This window comes from Semicossyphus pulcher, unplaced genomic scaffold, assembly GCF_022749685.1.
Source record: "Semicossyphus pulcher isolate SPU_LCO1_2020_fin unplaced genomic scaffold, fSemPul1.0.p SCAF_9, whole genome shotgun sequence".
In the NCBI taxonomy this organism is placed as follows: domain Eukaryota; kingdom Metazoa; phylum Chordata; class Actinopteri; order Labriformes; family Labridae; genus Semicossyphus; species Semicossyphus pulcher.
Genome location: NW_027211770.1, coordinates 14,827,347 through 14,849,595, shown reverse-complemented (window position 1 = coordinate 14,849,595; position 22,249 = coordinate 14,827,347). Strand labels below are relative to the sequence as shown.

General features: G+C 41.9%; 1 protein-coding gene across 2 annotated transcripts in view; it reads left to right on the top strand.

Annotated features, from left to right (window-relative positions):
• The window catches only part of col14a1a (collagen, type XIV, alpha 1a), a 136,354-nt gene extending 115,951 nt beyond the window's left edge, over positions 1–20,403 (top strand). For both annotated transcript variants that reach the window (XM_069655635.1, XM_069655634.1), the window contains 9 exons: positions 1,341–1,394; positions 7,064–7,117; positions 7,206–7,277; positions 10,065–10,100; positions 11,661–11,727; positions 11,905–12,096; positions 15,151–15,228; positions 16,172–16,327; positions 19,311–20,403. In XM_069655635.1, the coding sequence (XP_069511736.1) occupies positions 1,341–1,394; positions 7,064–7,117; positions 7,206–7,277; positions 10,065–10,100; positions 11,661–11,727; positions 11,905–12,096; positions 15,151–15,228; positions 16,172–16,327; positions 19,311–19,339 (738 nt within the window). In that variant the 3' untranslated portion in view covers positions 19,340–20,403. The remainder of the gene's footprint in view (positions 1–1,340; positions 1,395–7,063; positions 7,118–7,205; positions 7,278–10,064; positions 10,101–11,660; positions 11,728–11,904; positions 12,097–15,150; positions 15,229–16,171; positions 16,328–19,310) is intronic.
• The last annotated feature ends 1,846 nt before the right edge of the window (positions 20,404–22,249 follow it).

Sequence of the window (22,249 nt, the reverse complement as noted above, 5' to 3'; positions counted from 1 at the left end):
ACGTTCACAGATACGTAAACTTCAATGACGGTAGTGATTGTTTTAGTCACGTCTCCTCTCAACGTTTGTCCTCCACTCTGCTCATCCGGAACAGATCGGCTGCAGGAGCCGGGTTTGTCAACAGAGCTGTCAATCAACCTTTTTACAGCATCAAATAATTAATTAAAAATAAACTCAGGTGATTTTGAATAACTTGGAGGCAGGCACATTTGGCTATAGATATTCTGCTGTTATTTATGATTGTGGTCAATTTAGACAAAGTTTGACTGGTTTCACTCGTCATTTCATGTCCGTTGTCTTATAGTCATGTATCTGGTATTATGTTTGTATGTATGGCATGAGTACATAGTCAGACAGAGACAAAGACGGAGTCATACGTTTTTAAAGCAGTTTCTAAGAATCAAGTTGAATTTTTCTTGATTATTCTTTTATTGTTTAACACTGATATTTCACACTGAAGAAACATGTTGAAATACCCTTTATCTCCAGCTGCTCCTTGTGTGTGTGCGTGTGTGTGTGTGTGTGTGTGTGTGTGTTAGAGTTTTCATGTGTGAAAGCAGCAGGAGAGACATTATTACCTGCATCTTGGGAGAACGCACATCAGCCAACATCTAAACAGCGGCACCTCATTAATCACAGGAGGCCTGTCCTCTCCGACCCCGTCCTGTAATTTGTGGAACCTTTAACAGTGTTAACTGTCCTGTTTTATGAGCTCTCCACTAATCCTGAAGTGCAGAGATAAATCACCTCAACACTTAATCCATGACAGTGTTTTGGAATCGGCTGTGCGCACTGACCTGCAGAGAGGTGGATGGAGGGGAAATGGGGCGGGAGATGGAGCTCAGCAGGGTGGTGTGCTGGTACAGAGACTCTCCTGTGTCCCCTGAGGGTTAGAGGTTGGCTCCTTCCACAAATCAAATTTATGTCCACTGCTGTCAAAGCACCTTAATCAAGCTGGCAAACCCGTATCTGATGTGACCTTTGGTTGAATGTGTGTGTGCATTTTAATCATTATGAGACATAAGACACTCTCTGATATACTGCAGGTAACCTGGCAGTTAAAGTACCTTTAAAGATGTCAGGTCCTCCACTGTAATGGACAGTAATGGATGAACGAATGAGACGAATCCACAGGTTAAAAAGACTCTACTTAAGGAAAAGCAGCTTCTCATGACTGAAAATACATTTAATTTATTTTGTATCACCTTCCCCTAAAGCTCACAGCAGCAGCTAAAACGCTACATTTTTACATGTATATGCCAATAAGATGCTTTACTGTATGTGAACCATTATAAGTGTTGTGATATGGATTCAAATCTCTTTGTTTGTGTTTTATTCAGGGTGTTTCCGGAGGCCAGGGCTCCTCCGGTAGAGACGGCCCCCCAGGACCAAGGGTAAGATCATACACTGACATCACCTCTGCAGGTTCCTGTAACACAGTGTGCTCCTCTGGCTCTTGTGGGTTGTACAGTGAAGTATAGAGACTTGAGCACTTCTACTACAACATGTTCGAGTTCAATGAGGTTTAAAAACACAATCATGAAAGTGAGCTGAGGCAGCTGTTTTGCTGTAAATAAAAAATATAGAATGGGCAAGTATATATATATTAGTTTGATGTGATATAATCACAGCATATCTTTCTGCTGACACATCATCACGAGCTAAAGAGGCCGCTCAAAGATATGAAAAAAGGCCATTTGGAAATTGTTTTGAGTAAATACAAGTAGGCAAAATAATACATAATGGGGTAGGAATCGCAGGGTAACTCACGATATGTGGCGCACAATGACGATAATATCACAATACAGTGATACTGCAATAATTGATATGTTGCAAGACAATCATATAATGATGCATCACGATACCTGATTAACTGAAGAATAGAAAATGCCCCGAACAAGGTAACGTGCAGGATTGATGTATTTATTCTCTGCTATTTGGTGTCAGTTTCACAGAATTTGACACAAACTGAGATGAAACATTGGACATGTTTTCAGTCTGTAAATTAAATGAACAGAACTAGAACAACTGTAAAAACAAATGAGGACTTTGGATTTGAAAGTGGTGGGCGCATCTCTTAACTTCTTTTCTCCGCTGTCTGACATTATCCCGCTCTCTTCTTCTTCTTCTTCTTTTTTTATCCTGTTGTCAACTTCTTTGGCCAATTAATTTCCATTCACGTTACCCTCCACCACTCCATGAGGACTTATGAAGTAGTGACGCGGTGAGTCACTACTTCAATCGCAGGGAAATCTGTTTAGAGCGCCGTATATTTGTAAATTAAAATATCAATATTTGGCGCCTGCCTATCAATAATTGTATTGCACGAGTCAGGATGATGCTATATTGCCGGATCAATATTTTTCCCCACCCTTACTACTTATTTGTTAATAATCGGGTACATTACATTTTCTTGGAGTTACTTCTCCAACTGTCAATAGTTTTTAAAACTGCAAATAAGTTGCAATCATTTATTTCTGAAGCACCTCTGCCTTTCTTTCCCCAGACACTCAACACATGCAGTATAGCAAACAACAGGTGACAAAGAGATGTGTTAAGACGATACGTTTTCTTTGAGAATATATCTAAATATATATTTGCAGCACTTTTCCAGCTGTGTATTGTATCTAAGTGTCCAGCTGTGTTTGTCTGTTTGATTTTATGTGTCTTCATAAACCGTACAAGGCTTCCCCCCCCTTGTAGAAAAGCCATTCCTAAAGATCCCATTCATACCGGCTCTGTGTTAGCAGGTGGCTGACGGATGAATCAGGCCTTACAATACCCAGCAGGGCTGTAAAATACCAAAAGTATAACGCAGTCAGAGAGCGTAATGTGTCGGCAAGCAGAGGGAGGTTTTTATCCAAATACATGATACGATCACAGAACAGTTCTGTCCTGGCCACTGCGAGGTGAAACACTGGACACATCATCCGTCTGCTGTCTCCTTGTTGGCTGACGGGGGATCAGACGCTCGTCCCCTCGGTGCTGCTTTTTAGAACACGTCGTGCAGTTTTCAGGTCCGTCATGTGGTTTTCTTCAGGACCCTCGTATGCTGGCTCCAGTCTCTTCTCACGCTGCCAGATAGATTTGGAGTTCATGAACTTTTATAAAAGCATGAAGTCACATTTTGTTTTATTTTTTACAGATGCCAGTAAAAACCATGACACTGTAAAATTACATTACAAAATTAATTTAATTTCCAGCAGCACTGAGCATTGAACTCACTTTTGTGTGAAGCAACATGTTATATTTTCCGGTCTCTGCAAGCGTTGCGAGGATATGGTTAATATTGCCAAACAACAAGTAAAGATCAATGACTACAGTAGAGTCAATAAAACTTGTGTAAAGGAGCAATTCTCCCCTGGAAAAAGCCGCTGTCAGTCAAAGCCGGTGTTCTCTATAATCGATGGAAGCAAGAATATTTGAAATTGGCGCCATAGCTGTGGAGAAAGTTGTACAAACAGCTCATGGTTTCGCCCATTCTACATTGCTACAACACCCAGCATGCATTGCTCCCCTCCCTCTGAAAGGAACAGCCCAGAGAGACGCTGCAGTGAAACACTACCGTTTCACTGCAGGCAATGGCTCAAGGCGGTACAGAATCTGAAATACGACGAGAACATACCGGTGGATTGTCTTAAAAATCTTCAGGTCTGCAGTCTACATTTCAAACCTGACGATTTTGCATGAGACATGACATCAGAGGCGGGCGTCCTAGATTGAGGAAGTGTAGTTTAGTGACATCCGCCAGATGATTAGCTTTACGTAGTCTGGAGGTTTTCCAGGGCTCATTGAAGAAGCGGAGAGCGTCCTCCAAAGGCACAGAGCGAAATTGCATTTTTTTCTACAATAATAATAATACCATGATAGGACTAAGGTTGAAAATCAGCGAACTGGTCCTTTAACAAATGCAAAAGAAAAAGAGACAAATTTGACACAAATGACACAAATTTTATAGTCATTAGCAGAAAGTGAAACACAGCCACAGCCACATAAAACACTGCATGTTTACTAATGTAGTTATTGGGCGTTATCATGTGAAATTACTCATCGGGGAGCGATTTAAGCGGCTATAAATTGGGAAAGACAATCCAAATTTTCAGCACTAATTAGGACAGACCTCCCACATCCCTGTTTCATCAAAATGCTACAGACCTATTGTGCCTTTTATGTCCGTGAGTGTAATACTAGAAAGAAAAATCCACAATGGGTATGGGAGAGATAATTGTAATTCAGTCACATTTCAGATCTGTTGTTTCTGCAGAATAACAGCAGCGTCGCACTTTGATGTCTCCAGCAGCGTGCTCAGTTTCACTTAATGTTTTATTTCTGTCAGTGAATTTGAAAGCAGTAAGGAAGGTGTTACAGTGAATACTGATATGAATCCATTTTATCAGCAGCAATTTTTACTATCAGTGTTTATTTGACAGCGATATAGAAGGATAAAGACACCTGAACCATTTGAACAAGCTTTTAAAAATGAATATTCATTCATGATGCTACTTCTTTTACCCGAGGTTATTCCAGCAGCATCTGTATCATCCAGGTGTACAAAGCAGAACAGGGAAAACTGATAGCTCTTTGTTGTTTCCCTGTAAAACTTATCACCCCACAAGTCCGCTGGGCAAACACACTGTGCTAAAGTTTTTGTGAGATGTCTTAAAGCCAAAAAACCCTGGCTTAGTGTTGCAGAGGACACAAGTCCAGCCAGAGCTGCACTGCAGTTATATCATTTGAAGCTACAGTAACTGTCTCCTGGTGTTTATCACAGTGATGGATGGATCAAGGAAAGCTATAAATCTTTATTTTTGTTATTGTTGCTCAAAATTTGTAAAAAAAAAATTCAGTACAAGACAAAACTGAGTGGATCTTTTTTTCCCCCAAGGTTCCTAAAAACATGCTGTCAACAAAAAAGCCAAAATACACACCCATCATCATTTTGACTCATTTGAAGATAGACTTGTCTTATAACTATCGAACACTGAGAAGTTCTCGTCAAAATTTCACTTAATAATCTCGAAGGTGTTCATTTAAATAAATATCGCAGAATGTGGTAACACAATGGTGGTTGAGCCTATGGCCCACTGATGAAAGCCTTTGCATTTGCAGTATACAGTATAAATATGGACTCGGTGTCTGGTACGACATTTGCAGAAAAAAACACAAGCGGCGCCCAGTTAGTGACGCGTTTTCCATCACCCAGCAGTGGTTGGTCTGCCAGAGAGGGTAGGCAGCGGCTTTTCCGGTCTCTGCAAGTGTTGTGAGTAAACAGTAATCTACTATGGCTGAACAAACAAAGAAAAGACGGATGACTACAGATACAACTTCAAAAATAAGTGAAAATCCAAAAGAAAGAAACAAGTTCGACGCTCAGATGAAGGCAAACAGTCTAAAAAGGAAAGCAACCGTCAGTGAGGAAAATCAAGAGTCACAACAGGAGCCAACCGTGGACGTCACACATGCAACACTGTCTGGATATCTGGGAAGTGTGCTCCTGCAATTACCATCTATCGCCATAGGTGCCGCCAAAGAGAGCGAAACTGAAATCTTCAAGATTATAACTTTAACACATTTCCTGTAAATAAAAAGTTGAATCCATAGGCTGCACAGAAAGAACCTGTCTCAGCATGCAAACAAAAATCTGAATTGGATCTGCCTCACCCCAATTTCTTGGACAATAGGTCGGACTGTGAGCCTGTTGCAGTGGAGCTTTATCCCTATATAGCTGTGCAGTATAGATATAACAGCAGTGATACATTTTAATGAGCCTGACTCCAGCGAGACACCAGGCTGCATTTCTTATTTAAACTTTGAATAGAAAAAGTTTGCATTTTCATATAGTCTGTATGAGGAGGGTTTATTGTGGGACACCGGGCTGACTCTCGACCCAGAGTCACCTGCTTGTTTGCTTCACAGTGGAAAAATGTGTAACCTCTTTTCCTTACGGTAGTGATTTTCCTCATTCCCAATGAGCTTATGCTCAGTTTGAAGTGTAGTGAAACGTGTGACATTGTGAGACTTTGATCGCTGGCCTCCTCCAGAGTCCCATTAGTTTACGAGGACGAGTGTTTACTGCGTGACACCAGAGTGACTCTCATAGAGGAGCTTCCTGATGTCATGTCCTGGCTCGTCTTTCCAGAGAAGCAGAAGAAAAACATTAGGATTTGGTTTATTTATTTGGAGGGTAAATATGCCCATGAGACTTAAACCAAGCTTGATGCGCCACGGGGGAAATTCCTGCTCCAATGTTTGCCGTCCCTCTTTGTCTTAGCCAGCGGGATTAGAAAAACTGTACAAGCAAAACATAACAGATGTCCAGAGTACAGGCAGAGACACTGGAGAAGAGCGTTATTCAACCTATTTTATTCAAACATCTAACATCCTGTGTTCTCAGCTGTGTTTTAAACTACTTTTATTGTTTCTAATGCCTGGTGTCTACCCTTACACGGGTTAACCCGAGTAGGAGAGTGCCATGTTGAAAGGGCATCAGCCTCCACAAAGTAACCTCAGACATCCACAGCTAAAATGACAGGAAACCTCAGGTAAAGCTGTTTTCCAGGACGATCTGATGCCACGTTCAGCTTCCAACAAGTGTATTATTATCACCACTGAATCTGTTCGACTTAAACGACCGAGAAATATTAAGGTACAAAAAAGCCATCATGATGTTATCACATAACATGTTATTATATGTCATACTTGAACAAAAACAGTCCTACTAAGTATCATCCAGTGGGTATGAATGTACTTTTTTCTAACCACAGCATCATGGAGAAGACATTAAAAGGGGAAGGTGGTTTTAACCACTAAAGCAACTAAAATACTGATTGCATAAACCCGTCAGTTAGAAGGAAAGGCACCTGTGTTTTGTAAAATCCCTCTGAAAGTAAAAGATGTGAATGTCAGAGTTTTTGGTTTGGACAATACAACAGTGGTATTGTCTGTTTGGTCTGGAGACGAGCAAGAATTTAGAAAGGGCTCCTGCACGACAAAGTCCAACCTGCAATCATGAAAGTGCAGCTAATATTAAATACACTGACTTTACTCCTCTCCTGTCTCTCAGGGTCTGCCGGGTAATAATGGACCACAGGGACGACAAGGACCTCCAGGACCCATGGTAAGAGTTGTATCTTCATAATCTCAGCGCTGTTGTAACTCTTAGATCACCCTGACTTATGGATTGACTCTCTGCTTTCTTCTCTCAGGGATCGCCGGGAGCACCGGGAGCTCCAGGCTCTGGCGGGTCGGCAGGGTCCCCAGGAGATCAAGGACTTCCTGTGAGTCCAAATGTTTAGTTTCATTTTGAGTTTGTTCCCGATAAAAGACTTTGAATCAGTAGTTTAATGAGCAGGCTGGGAAAAATAATAGCACAGTTATGGTGTGGCCTGACCTGAACCTCATTAACAAACCTTCATAAAGACCCAGACTGCTGCTGGGAGGCCTGTGGTGTCGACTGTAAACTCAGCTCACATGTTATCCCTCCACTCAGGAGAGGATGACATAATTCATCCACATTAACAAGGAAACAAGGAGGACGTGACCCCACTGCTTCATCCACTCCTCCTCCTGATCTCTTCTCCTCAGATTACTCCCATCATAACTCCCCACATTTACAGGAGAACAACAATATTAAACCTGTGTCACATAAAGTTACAGATTGATATAACATTGTGGTTCAGGTCCAGCACTGACGTAGAGTTAAGGCTTCGTAGATTGTTTGTTTTTCTTCCACTTTCTGATCGTCCTTCTGCTCACTGTGAACAGCCTGTTAGTGTTGGAATCACTCCTCGTTATAACAAATGTATCATTTAGTCATAAGTTGATATTTCTAAAAAGGCAGAGGCTTTTAGAATAACCAAACACAAATCCTGCTGCACTTATCTCATGAGATGACTTTTTAAAGATGAATAAATATAACCGTGAGTCAGATTTAGAAGAAGAAAGATGTGCGAGTGACGCAACACAAGCACAGCAAAGGATTCAGCGGAGGGGATGTGCGGTTCCAAACTGTGTGTAATGCTAACAGGAACAGATGATACTGTGATGGTGGTGACAGCTAATCTAGTCTCGGGTCAGCTCTGCAGGCCAGCAGCAAAGTTTGGCTCGGAGCTGGAGAGCTATAAATCACTTCCTGACACTCCCCCCTTTCCTCCAAACACACACCTACACAAAGAAGCAGAGAGAGATCATGAATTTATTCACATCCAGCAAACAAACAAAAGGAGACAAAAAGAAATCAGATCTCACTTTCCTGAACGATAATCTCTGAACTTTTAGTTTCAAACTAAATTGCTGATTCAGTCCCTGTTCTGCCCTCTGCAGCCTGGTTTCTGCTGCAGGAGCCTATTTTTCCTTCTCTTTCTTATTTGAAATTTAAATCTCCAGGGAAATGTAGCATTTTTCTTCATCTCAAAGACGCAGAAACCTTGTTGAAGTCAGAACCAGCAGTATTGTTTGAGACAGACGCACTTTTGTCCCAATGTACAAAGGAATTTGTTGGACAGTGGACAGCACTTACATACGTCATCTACCTTTTTGAACTTGTGTCCGAGGAAGGATGTGATTCAGCTGGAAATGTTGTGCGTCATCTATCAAGATCAATATCCATAAAACTTTATAATTCAGAACAGAATAAAACATTACGTTGTTTGATTGTTGTCAGGTCCGTACAGAGTGCAAGGCTGCACGAGAATCTCCGAGCAGAAGAGACAGATGTTCACTGTAGTCAGGCAACAAACAGTAAACCTAATTTATTACTGATCTAAATGTCTTATCAAGGTGGATTTTGTTGAAGTTTCATTTACCTCTGTACTTACATTTGGCCTCACAAGTCTGTCAAGTTATGGCGGCACTTAAAGTTATCCTCAGTATGTCGTTCCTGGACCAAACACAGTTTCTAAATGTTGTTTCCAGTGACTCAACCACCTGAGGGCTTTTTAATTTATCTTGCTTGACTTGGTAGGAAGCCGCCTTATTTTTGCCAGTTTCAAAATAAAAAAAAGCAATCTTCATGTGGCTGTTTTTATCAGTCCACATCGAGGTGCTGTGCGAGAAGAAATCAACACACTTCCTGCTGCGCGTGAACGACCAAATATAGAGTGAAAAATCCTCACCTCTGTACTTTGGAAAGACTCTGTCGATGGAGGGCAGCTAAGAACAAAGCTTTAATAAAATAATAAAAGAAATCAGATTTTTATGAGTGGTGCTCTTCTCTTTTTAAAGCTCAGCTCCTTTTTTTTGGCTCCCACATAGTTTGATCTGGTTTTCCCACATCCCTCTGATAAGACAGTAGACCTTTATATGCCCAGAACGACCCAGTAGGAGATCCAGACAGCAAACAGAGGAGGTCCAGAGCAGACTTTTCCTGCTCTCCCAGTTCAACGGCTGTGTCAAATGTTGGCACAGGCTTTCGATCATCTGCAATATAATATGCATGAGACATGCCAGGCCTGCACACTCACTTTCTCTACCCTTCCTTTTCTCCTACCCCGCACACACACAGTCACACACTCAGTCAGTCAGTCGGTGGTCAAGGACATGTTTCCCCCCAAGATAAACAAGCCTTTATTCAAAAGCTGTAATAGCATCAAAGACATATCTATCATATCAGCACATGCCTCTGCGGCCAGGAAATACACAGCTTTTATTTGCCTCTGGATTACAATGCGTTACACTGTGATACGCATTTCGAGCTTTATGTGCTTGGCAGGTCTGTGTGTGGATGTGTGTGTTGTGATCAGATATGCATCTGTGTGCTTTACAGCGTTGGCAGTAGCCGAAAGCAAGCTCATCCAAGGCCCAGAAATGACTCTCTGTTTGTGGGCTCACAAGCTTATGTGTGCGTTGCCTTTAGGACAGAAAGACCCTGGACACACTGTCAAACTGTAATAGAGTTTAGACATACCAGCTGTTAGATCAGAGGAAAAGAAGTGTGTGTGTGTTTGTGTGTGTGAGAGGAAGAGGTGCAAAGAAATGGAGAGATATGGGTCATTAAAGGAGATGACTTTTTCTACGCGCATGTCCCAGTTGAATGTTTATCCTCCTCCTGTGCTTTTATTTTGTAGGGTCCTGCTGGTACCAAAGGCGATAAAGGAGAAAGAGTAAGTCACGCCGTTCACACACTTCACCCACTGTTTAGAGCAAATCCAGTTTTACGGCACAGTTTGCCGCGGGTATTTTTTATTTAGCTGAAGTAAAACTCTCTAATGTTTCACGCCCTTGTTTTGTAGAAACCAGATTACTCTCCTGTTTTCTGCCACAATCATTTACTTTACTTCGCTCCTTTACTCCATCAGCCTCGTTTAGAGGAAACCCAATCAAATCAGTGTACATGGTTCAACTGGCAGCAGAGCGGGGTCTCTCGTTCTGCTGACACAGTATCCTGGTCATCACTGCTGAGGGCTTAAGAGAGACGCCACTTGCCAACTTGAATCAAACCTGTAATTCCTGTTTCTGCCCCATTTACCAACTGTTAGGGACATTTGTACCTCACTGCAGTAAGTTTTTGTTGGAAGACTAAACAGGAAAGTTTAAAGAAAATAAACATGACAGGACTTTCTCGTCTGTGTTGTGAATTTTGTGGGTTGGCCCCATTTTAAATGAAGCTGGTTAGGATCATGTAGTCCAGTCCCAGAGGGATTTTTACAGTTAAGTCACAAGAGCAAACCATTGGGTAATCTCAGCACATATAGTGTTTTAGCATTAATTAAAAGGTTTTGTGGTTTAATCACTACGACACTGTTTTTGTAGGCTTTGTAGTTTCCTCAACAACAACAGGACCCAACACTACTTTAAGGGCACAAGCGGCTTAGTTAAATATGAAGTAAGGCCCTTTTTACATCAAGTCTCCAATAAGTGGAACGGTAAATGGGCTGTACTTACATAGCGTTTTTCTAGTCATCCGACCCCTCAAAGCGCTTTTACACTACATGTCACATTCACCCAATCACATGCTCATTCACACACTGATGGCAAAGGCCTAAGTCCCAATCTCCAATCAGTATCTATACACATTCATACCCAATGGCTTTGCCACCGGGACCAATTTGGGATCCAGTGTCCTGCCCAAGGACACTTCGACATGTGAGACGACCGACTCTACCACTGAGCCACAGCCGCCTAATAGAGTACATACAGTACAGTCATTAAAGTATTTCTGCCCCGTTCATCATTCATAGATTTACTTATTCCAAAAGACATATTGCTTTTCTCCAAGAGCTACTTCACCACAGATTCAGGCTATCCACAGCAAAAACCAGAGATATCACTATTCATCGCTCATTCAGAAAAGGGTTTCGTCTGCTAATAAACTAACCAGCACTTCAATTTAATATATTTCCTGGTAGATTTTATAATTTGTTATTCTACAGAATATCAGTTCAATGAAAGTACAGTCAAAGTCAACAAGGTTACGCACAAATATTTTATATAATAACATTTTGGTTCCCATCTGGTTTTGTAGTGAACATATATTTTCTACTGTCTGTTATGGCCAATATAAATATGAGGGGCTCGACTTATTAAAACACCCACAGAACAGCCGCCCCCCCAATGTATCAACCACTGGTCTGAGCGTTCAAGTCCCTGTGGTTGATCAAGTGTTGTCTGTCCACTGTGTGATGGTTTATTTTAAGACTAAGAGCTCTGTGTTTGTTCTTCAGGGAGATGTGCAATCCCAAGCCGCTGTGCGTGCCATCGCACGGCAAGTGTGTGAGCAGCTTATCCAGAGTGAGTAACCATTGAATTTACATTCACACAAACATGTAAGCACAATTACTTCTGACCTCTACATGCTTCACCCGCTCTCTTATCTTCTCCTCAGTTTGAGCCGAAACATCAGAGCAAAGTGAATTAAAAATAATATCTAAAAGCACATTTAAATCCATTCTTCTCTTCCTGTCGCAGGTCACTTGGCTCGCTATAACTCCATACTGAACCAGATACCCGTCCAGTCGTCTGTGTCAGTCCGAACTGTACCCGGACCGCCCGGGGAGCCAGGTAGGCGAGGCCTCCCAGGACCTCAGGGAGAGCAAGGCCCATCAGGCAGGCCGGGCTTCCCGGGTACCAGCGGCCAGAACGGACGGCCGGGAGACAGAGGTGAGAGAGGGAGATGTATAGACAGAGTTATTTACAGGATGCACAACACATGTCGGGAGAGAGAGAGAGAGGGGGACACAGGAGAAATAAACTCCTCAATTTTCGTACATATATATTTTACTCTCTATATACGAGCAGACTCCATCATGTCTCCTTCACTGTTTGAGTTTTGTCTAGACACTCTGACTACATGCTGTTATTTATGTAAGCATCAGAAAGAGTGAGGAGTGTTTATTAGAGCGACCTCGCTGCTTTGAGCTGGTCAAAAGTCCACGTTGTGAAAAAAGATGTCGAATCAGATGTAGAAAAAAAATAATTAGCAGTAAAGAAAAGTTTGCAGTACGGTTCAGAAAAACACTGTGGGCCTGATTCACTGAAGGCTTGCGCGGCTTTTGCGCACGCTGAACCTGTGCAAACGACACAAAAAGACTTGGTGCCGTTGGCGCATATTTAAACAAGTCATTATGCTAACATTCAGGCTCAGAGTTTCCAGTGATCATGATGACAATTCCACCTTTTGTGTGATCAAAAAATGTATTTGTCTGTAAAAACAATCTGTTAATAATATATTGTCATTATTATTATAATCGGGAGACCAATCAGTCCTGGGTTGTGCGAGGCTCAACCCCGGCACACGCTCACACTTTGGAGCCGTTACACATGACGGGGATTATTATCTGGACGAGCTGCTGTTGTGCGCTCGTTTATAAAATGAAGCTGCGTAACAGATAGTGAAACTAGTAAACACCTGTCGAGTCTGGACTTTACAGTAAACAGTTTGAAGAGCTGCCCCCTCTTCTCCTGCTCGTCATCGATCTCAGCATGGAGTTGAGATCCGACAGCGTGCACTCAACTGATGCCTGAGAGCGCAGCAGAGAGTGGAGGTGCAGACAGCTTCTCTCCACAATCAGACACAAAACAAGATCAAACTGCACGGACCTGCGAAACTTGATGGCTGTGTTTGCGCTTGAGTATCATCAGTGCAATTTGCTTTGTGAACCGGACCCTGAGATAGGGCAGATAGTGGGTGCAAATGATGCGCAATTTATGGAGCTATCCGCGGCCGCAATTCAGTCTTAAGGAATTCCTTCCTGAGTCGGCAGCCTTTAGCCTTTATTTTATTTTATGTTTGTTCCATGTTTTTAGGTTGTTTATTTAACTGACATCTCCATTTTGCTCTGTTGCTGTCTTCTGAATGAGTCACATAGCAGCTATTTGGAGTTATTCAGTGTGACTGTATAAACCTCAACTGCTGTCATAAATGTATAACAGACTTGAGAGCAGCTTGATTGTAAAATAATCATTACTGTATTTAAAGTGGTGCATTTTTTCTTGGGCTATTATTTTTGAAAGAACATTTCCATTGCTCCAGCAGCAGCGCCAACCTGCTACGTCTCTTGGTCTGTCCTCCTGTCTGACTCACAGCGAGGTAAAGTCCAGGCCAGAAGACAGTAACTCCAGTATCGATGAGGTCATTCCCTCGCCACGAGACCTCAGACGAGTAACTGCCTTTACGAGGCTCCGTCTTCATCACTAAAACACGCAGCCGTCACTGAAGAACCCCACACCCCGTGAGCCTGCACACACAGAGGGTTAGGAAAGCTGAGCGCTGTCAGGAAATGTCCAACATATTTACCTCCTCCGCAGCCGTTCAGACGTAATGATACTCCCCAGTAACATTTATGAGCTGTAGCCACTGGTCCACACACACACACACGTGCACAGGATGAACTAAAGTCAGAGTACGCCAAATAGTAAAAAAAGATGTACAGCAGATTTAAGAACATTAGACATGTTGTTATTAAGTCGTGATGGTTCACGTAGGGATGACATCAGAGCTCATTCTCAACAGATTAAGTCACTTATATTCCACATACAAACATAGAATGACCATGTGTCGGCTATAAAGAGAGAACATCACATGACAGGGCCGCCAGTATAGATTAAGAATAATTATGGTGTCATGTAACATATTTTCTCCTCGGCCTCATTGTGCTTACTTCCTCTTTACTGATGCAATTGATTAAGACGGTCGTAAAAAGCAGCAGGACAGAAATCTGCAGATCACCACTTTTATGACTTTTATGATGGCTCGCTAATATTAGAGCTTTCGAAGAATATTCCATGAGGTCATTCAAACAGCTGCGGAGCTGGACAGCGGCCGAACGGCTCTGAGGTTTATCATACAATTTTTATAAGACGGATCATAGAGGCATAATTTATCCTGCACATTTTCTATAATAAAACCATCACAGGGCCTGCTTACGTCATGCAGAACTATTAACAGTGGATTTACTTATGTAACTGTAAATACTGATGCACAATTTGTTGGAAGGTCGGAGGTTCGATCCCCAGCTCACTCAGTCTACATGTCGAAGTGTCCTTGTGCAACACACAATTGCTCCCGGTGGCCTAGCCAACAGGTGTGAATGTGATGACTGATGAGTTGGGCACTGTAGGTAGCAGCCTCTGCCATCAGTGTGTGAATGGGTGAATGTGACATGTAGTGTAAAAGCAGCTTTGAGTGGTCGCAAGACTAAGAAGCGCATTATAAGTACAGTCCATTCACCGTTTACTGTACATCTATAAATCTGAGGGCCAACGACCAGAGACGATTATTGAAGGTATAAAACACAGTCCTGCTTTACAAATTTGTCCTCATTTTTTGGGCTTTTCTTTATTTCTTTTTAAATAATGAATAATTTGACGTGGGCCTGAGACTGGTATTAAAATAGAACCATATGTGATTTAAAGCGGGGAAATCTCACTTTTAATGGAGCTGCTAATAACTCATGGACCTCTGAAGGTTGGAAACCACCAGTTGAATCTTTAGAGATGCTCAGTATTTTATACGCTTATTATAATGTGCTCTAGAACTAAAGCTGTCAAATTAATGTAGTAGATTAAAGAGTGTAACAAAGTTACAGTTGTACTTGAGTCGTCGATTTTCCACAGTTTTATATCTTTATTAAAAGTAGCTCTGTGGGCAACAAAAAGGCTCAAAGTGAGATGTGATTTTGGGTTTATTGATCTCTGTGATTTCTGTGTCTCCAGGTCTGCCGGGAGAGAAGGGGGAGAGGGGGAGTCCAGGTGTCGGGAGTCAGGGACCTCGAGGACCATCCGGACCTCCAGGTAAGAGACAGCCAGACGTGAACGCAGTCCTGAGGGAGTTTGATAAGATGAAACAACTGAATCCTCTCTCTGGTCTCCATGTTTAAATTACATTCATGCTTCACAATATAACAAATTTAAGGTCGCTCTGTTCCTGCGACCGAGCTGGAGCGAGCCATGTGAACGGTTTTTCATTTCTTTTCCTTCCAGCAAACCAAAAAATAGAATAAAACAGAGACTCGATGTTTTTCTTGGACCTGGTTTTCTGTCAGATTTCTGTGTGAGAGAAGCAGGCCGACGTTTTGGACCATGAATATAATTCTCTGTATTGATTTCCTCTGTGCTGTGTTGAGGTTTGTGTTATGAAAATATGTCAGTGCTGGGATTTTTTTGTTTACTGTTACTGTGTGATCAATACTCACAGAACAAGCCCCCAAAAACCTGTGGTCCAATAACTGTGAAAAAAGTGGAAAAGTCTGATATATTAAAAAGAAAGAAAGGCAGAGGAGGGAGCTCTGCGTCTTCATCCGCTGTGTGTTTCTTGAATATTTGTGGGATAGTAATTTTAGCACTTGGCAAATGTCACTCCCTTCAAAATATTGATTTCATATTTTTGCCGACTGCTGAAGTGAGTCCTGATGGAGCGGTTTCTCTAGTGCAAACAGAAAATACGAGCTTCTGGCAAATTTCAACTATGAGCTGTGTTATTCCTGCTCCCGCCCTCAGGACGTCCACTATCACCCAGTCATGTCACTTCTTCTGCATGTTGTTGCAGCAGCACAGAGGGATTTAGAGGAGATAGTGTCAGCACAGTGTCAGGCTGTTTCCTCAAAGGCACATTTTTAGTTCATCTTCTCTTCCTTTATCCCCTTACATCAGGTGTCAAACTGCTGGACGCCTGTTAACACTTGATGATAACCAACTTTGCGCTCATTTTTAACACAAACCTTTCCTCTGTTCTCAGGTCTGCCAGGTGAGGGACGGACAGGCAGCCAGGGCCCTCTTGGTCGGCCTGGAAACCCGGGCACACCGGGGAGGACGGGTAATCCAGGTAGCACAGGGTCAGCCGGCCCACCAGGATACTGTGACCAGAACTCCTGCATGGGGTACAACGTCGGAGGTAAGCATCAATCAGCTGCTATTTAAGCACCGATAACATTTTAATCAGCCCTTATTGAACATTCAGAGGCAGGAAACATTTATATAAATACTGGTATCTAATTAAGCAATATCACATGAGAGGGAGTGCCTCATGGAACGCCTCCTGTCCAATCAGATTACTCGGTTGGAACTAACTGTTGTATAACACATTATAATGTAGTTTAAAGCAGCTTTAAATGTATTCATATTTTTGAGGTCATGAAGAGGGCATTTGTTAGATAAAATGTTGAGTGTATCAAAAGTTTAATGATGCTAGCAGGTTTCATGATTTAGGTTAGCAAGATTTATTTCAACTACAAAATGTGTCCAACACGAGAGACACAGATGAGAAGAACATTTTCATGAAGACCCCACATCAAATGTCCAATTGTTGTTGCTCTTGAGGCCACTGGTAACACAGAAGGAGAGCCTCTTTTTATGTTGAAAACTTTCATCAAGTTGAACTTTAATTTTATACTCGCAACACAAATAATAGAAAATATTCCTACGGGGTTTAAGTGAAGGTCTAGTCTACACAGCTGCCAACAATTGTACCAAAAGCACACAAGTACACTGTCGGTCAGGTTCTGGCAATCGAAACAAAAATAACATTTTGACTGGAATATTTTCCCAAAAGGAGTCAAAACATAAAAAGACTTAACTAAACATTCTGTGCTGTAATTTTGACCTTGTTGCTTCTGCGTTGAACTTTAGCTACTGGGCATAAGCTTTAATCTTTTACGTTTCTCTTTGTTCAAAGAAGCCATCACTGTTACTACTGAAGAACACAGTTGTTTTATTTTTAATATTTGCTCCTTTAGTGGCACTAACAGTTTAAACAGTCTCACCCTGCCCAGTCTTTCCATCTTGTAAAGCATCTTTTATATGTATCAAACACTGAATTACAGTTTTCGCAGTGACAGCCGGCTCTGAGATAGTTATTGTTCTCGTAAAGCTTTCAGAGAATTGGAGAGTAATCTGGCTTTTATGGTTGTTCCACTGTGAAGTTTATACACTCATGTCCACACTGATGGATTAAGAAGTTAACTGTGTCACTGACCAGAGCCATTTGTCTTTATTGAGATCCAATAAAATCTGCTGCTACAGACACTCACACACAATTGGCATCTTTGAATATCCACACTGATGAGGCCCTTCAGGAGTTCCTATTGTCCCAGAATGAACATAAAGTAACAGCTTCTGACGAGGCGTCTTAATGAAATATCATCCTCTAAAAGCAGCCGACGGATGAGACATTACTTCATCCGTCAAACCAAAAAAGTTCCAGTCAAAATATTTTTTTATTTAGTTTTATGACTTAGACGAGTCTTGTTATTCTCAACCATGCAGGGATTAAGTGCTGCCTCACTGACCACTTAAAAGGAAAATTGAAAAGACGGCATGTGGAGCAGTGTTTCTGCTGTCACAGCTACATTTTGACCCTAAAGTTGTCGCTGTGACTTATAGAGAGACTCTTAGGTTTATTAGTATTTTTCCTTCTTACCCAAAACCATTGTTGCCTTTTTACAGTGCCAGTTTAAAGCTGTGTGGACGATGAGTTTAGCCTTGCATAACTCAATTACTGGCTGCCAAGAGGAACAGTATCAGTGCTGTTTAAAGACATGGGGACTGTGCCATAGCAGAGGGCTAACCTTCATTAGAGAAGCATTAACAATTTATTTATTAATATTATATAAGTGTGCACAAATTGCCTAAAAGGTTATCTTATTTTTCAAGTCACTCTTTCCTCTGCCTTAGCTGTGATTAAACAAATAAATGTGTCTTATTTATAAAATGTGTTCAGCACCCAGTTCACTTAATTATCCCTGTTTGGCTTAAGATAAAGGCACAACTTATTGCCTTACTTTGAGAGAGGCTGCTACTTCCAAAAGACAGTAGATGATTGAGCTAAGCTAGGCTAATTTTAGCATTGATCTTGTCTTAGAAATATATGCAGATACCTCAAAGGGGCATCTGTAATCGTACATATCTGAGTCATATCTTAATATGTTAGGCTTTGCTCTTTAAAACAATCAAATCTGAAATGCTCTCATTGTTATTTTTCATGTCATTCTAAGCTAGCAGTAGAAATAGTCTGGATCATAGGCCTCTGTAAATTGTCTTTACAAAGGTTTTTTGATGCATTAAATAAATAAATAACGTGCAGAATGTAAATTCGTTAGCTTTAGAGATGCTGGGATGCAGGTTTGGTAACTTTTCAACAGAGCTAGGCTAGCTGTTTCCTGACCTGAGCTCTTTACCAGCTGGCTGAAGCTTTTACAGTCAGACATAAAAGTAGTGTGAATCTCCTCATCCAACTATTGGAGAGAATGCAAGTGTCATAAAGTCCAAGTAATGTTTCAAGCATATTAAGGAAGGCACACAAAGATGCCTCTATCAGGTTATTTTACTCTTGTTGGTGGGAAAAACTGTTGTTGTTTTGTACCTTCAGTTTTTATTTCTTATCATATAATTCACCAAACGTCATCCTGAAACGTAGCCAGAATCATTGATTACTTGGACTGATTTGTGGTCAGATGCTGAGTTATGGTGCATTAATGGGAAACAAATGGGTGACCTGTGTCACCTGTAACGCACGTTTTTCTTGGTACGCTCTTGTTTTACTGTTTTCTGTGTCAGAAATCTTTATTTGCGCTTTCTTTTGTACAGAAAGAGAAATAGAGATCTGACACGTTTCCCTCTTTCCAAACATTTAATATGAATGTCTTAATATTTACCTGAGCTACATTTATCCTCAGAATTATTCAGGGTTTGTGTATTTTCTTCCTCTTAAAGAGAGAAGCAGATAACAACATTAATGTCTCTACCTCCAGACACAACCCAGCAGCTGGTTGTTGTGTCTGAACTCTTCGGTATCGTTGGGTTTTCATCCTGATATGAGGTAACGTCTTGTCTTCGACTGTCCCCCCCCTCCCTCTGTCTCCTCCTCTTTCGGACTGAAGTTCAACAGGACTATAGGAATGAATACTGAGGAGCATTCTCCAGCCGTCCTCCTCCTCCTCCTCCTCCTGTGTTCACCTCCCTCCATCCCTTTCTCTGTGCCCTGTACATAAGACTATAAACTGAGACATTTGATAATTTATACCTTCAAGGCCTCCACATTTTTGGAGTGGATAACTCCTCCTAACCTCTAATCCCTGCAGCAAAGGTTCTTAAATTCCGTCGCTCCAAATTTTCCAAATTACTCTTGCAACCAACACGACTTCTGTGAAATTCTGTTTTAAAGGCGACAAACAGTCTGGACATTTTTATTCACCCATTTAAAAGTAAAAAACAAGGAACCTCCCCAATAAAACAAGTGATTTAATTTCATTTTGGTCTGTTTTTAGGAACATTCCTCTCACCTGATTTTCTTTAAACACATGACTCTCTGTAAGAAAAAACTGGATTAATTTCCACCCTCAGTTACTTGACAGAGTTGGACTCAGTGCTAATCTGGCTGTTCATCATTTGACAGTCTTAGAGACCAGAATGGATTAGCATCCTTCCCACAAGACCAAACAAAACCCCAATAACACTGCTGCGATGATCACCACCACTGATCCCGCTGCCATCTGCCTAACAGTTATTCCTGCGCACAATGCTTCTCTGCAGCAGCCTCCGCTTCAAACTCAAATCTCTTTTCCACGCTAATCTCATTTTTCAAAGCCTGATGATTCAGCTAAATGGTGATGAATTGCTTTGATGCTGATTGGCTGCTTTTCTGACAGAACAACGCCTCGATCTGCATGTCTCATAAAATGTAAGCTGGGCAGAAAAAGCTACATTTTATTCCTGAACCCAGTTGTTTTGTTTCTGGAAAAACAAACAAACCTGGGCAACATTTTTCTTTAATTTCATAAACCTACTTTCTTTTTAACCCAATTCTGCTTTTCTGTAACCTGAGAGGAGCCGGCTGCCATGTTGCCTTGCTTTTAAATGGTGGTGGAGGCATTTAAGGGGATTTTAATCGCCAAATTCAGCCTTAACTTTGCTCCATGCTCAGCTGTGGTGGTGGTGGTGGTGGTTTTATATTTGCTGCGGTGATTCATAAACATCCAGACTGACCCTAAATATTCCCACCACCTCAGTCCAACCCCTGCCTCACGGCGGCTACCAGTCCTACCCGCCCTACAACCAACCGTACAACCAGCCGTACAACCCCGCTGCAGTGGCTTACAACAACGACCAAGGAGGCGAAGACGAGGAGGAGGAGGAGGGAGAGGAAGAGCAGGACCCTTATTACCGTGGCTACCCCCCGAGGTATTACCCCCAACAGCCTCCCCAGCAGCCCCAGGGTTACCGCTCGAGCCCCACCCACTCTGAGGACACGGAGCTGAGGTCGCCGGGCGTCTCCCAGAGGTTTCCGCGTGACGTCGTCATCATGGAGGAGAGCGAGGAGGGAGGACATTAGAGGAAGGATGGACTCACCTAAAGTGCTTGAGCCCCGCACGCACACACACACACACACACACACACACACACACATTGTCCTCCCATCTGAAACTGTGGCGAGGTGCAGCGATGTAAATAGCTCTGTGGACTCTTGTATGAAATCTGTCAAAGGGGGGTCCGAGAAGTGCCTGATCTATGTTAGCATCGTCCAGTGGTAACGTAAAGGCGAGACCTGTTTCAGCTGATGCAGGACTGAACCTTCTGTTTGTGTGACGCTGCATGTCTCCTTTGAGCCAACCATTGAGTGTGTAACTGGACACGTGCATCTTGTTTCGGTCGTATGTAACTAGCTCGATTATTTTACATTTCCAGATCAAGATGATGAGCCGTCAACATTTGTACAGGCTGCTTTTTATAAAGATGAATCCCCCTCTTCCACGCTGTCTTCATTTCAGTCTGTCGAGGAGTAATGAAATGTGATTTAAGTGTTTTTCTCCGTGCAGTATTGTGTTGAGTTTGCTTCTTTTTATTGGAGTTAATCCCCCTAAACTGAGTGAGCAAGCAGATTGAGCAAATATCTGTTAAGTTTAATTTCACCTGAACACTGTGGAACACAAGCCGATGTCTTACTTTTGTTAATTTATCATTTTTATCCCCCAAAAAATCCGTCCGTCTTTACGTTTTTGTCCTGTATTTCATTCTGTTGCTTCAAAGATTGAGCAGGTCTGTTTTGGGTTTAAGAAGACACACGTGTGTATTTTCTGTCTCGTGTTGCTGCCTTAGTTTGTTTCGTTTATTGTTCTTATGCAAAGTCGGGCCAGCTCACTGTGGAAGCCGTCTGCTCACTGCTTGACCTCTGACCTCCTGCTGCAATGAGACCTGGATCAAGTTATAACTCAAAAACAGTAATTTGTCCCTCAAGACTGACCCGCGAGTGTAAACCTCACCGCTCCTGCACTGCAGTCTGTAAAAACACAACGAGCCGTGAGCTGGCCCTGGTTTATTTGAAACTCAAACTGTTGAGCCTCAGCAGTTTTAAAAGGACATGTGCGTCACCTCCACGCCCCTTAGTTCAACATGGACTTATTTATTTTATGTTTTGTTTGCTTTTATAACCAATAAATCTGTAATGAGACTTTAAAACTGTGTTTTCGGTCATTTGTTAAACTTTGAAGACACAAAAAGGTCAAACTTTCATTAGCTGTATAAAAAGAAAACTTGTTGACAAGAACAGGTTTATTAAATTGTTTATTAGCCTATTTTACAACTCACATAAACAGAATTGATTCACACTGACAGGAGGAGAAACTCTTTGACCAACGTTAACATGTTTTTTCTGTGAACCCACAAACCTTCAACGACAGTCAGCTGTCACAGAAGTCCTTCTTAATGAGCCTGATCGGATCATTTCATGCTTGTATGATCAGAAACAACAACAAAATCAGATTTTCTGTGCTCACAGTGACATCTCAGTCTGCTGCTGGATAATTCAGGTCTGTTGTCAGGG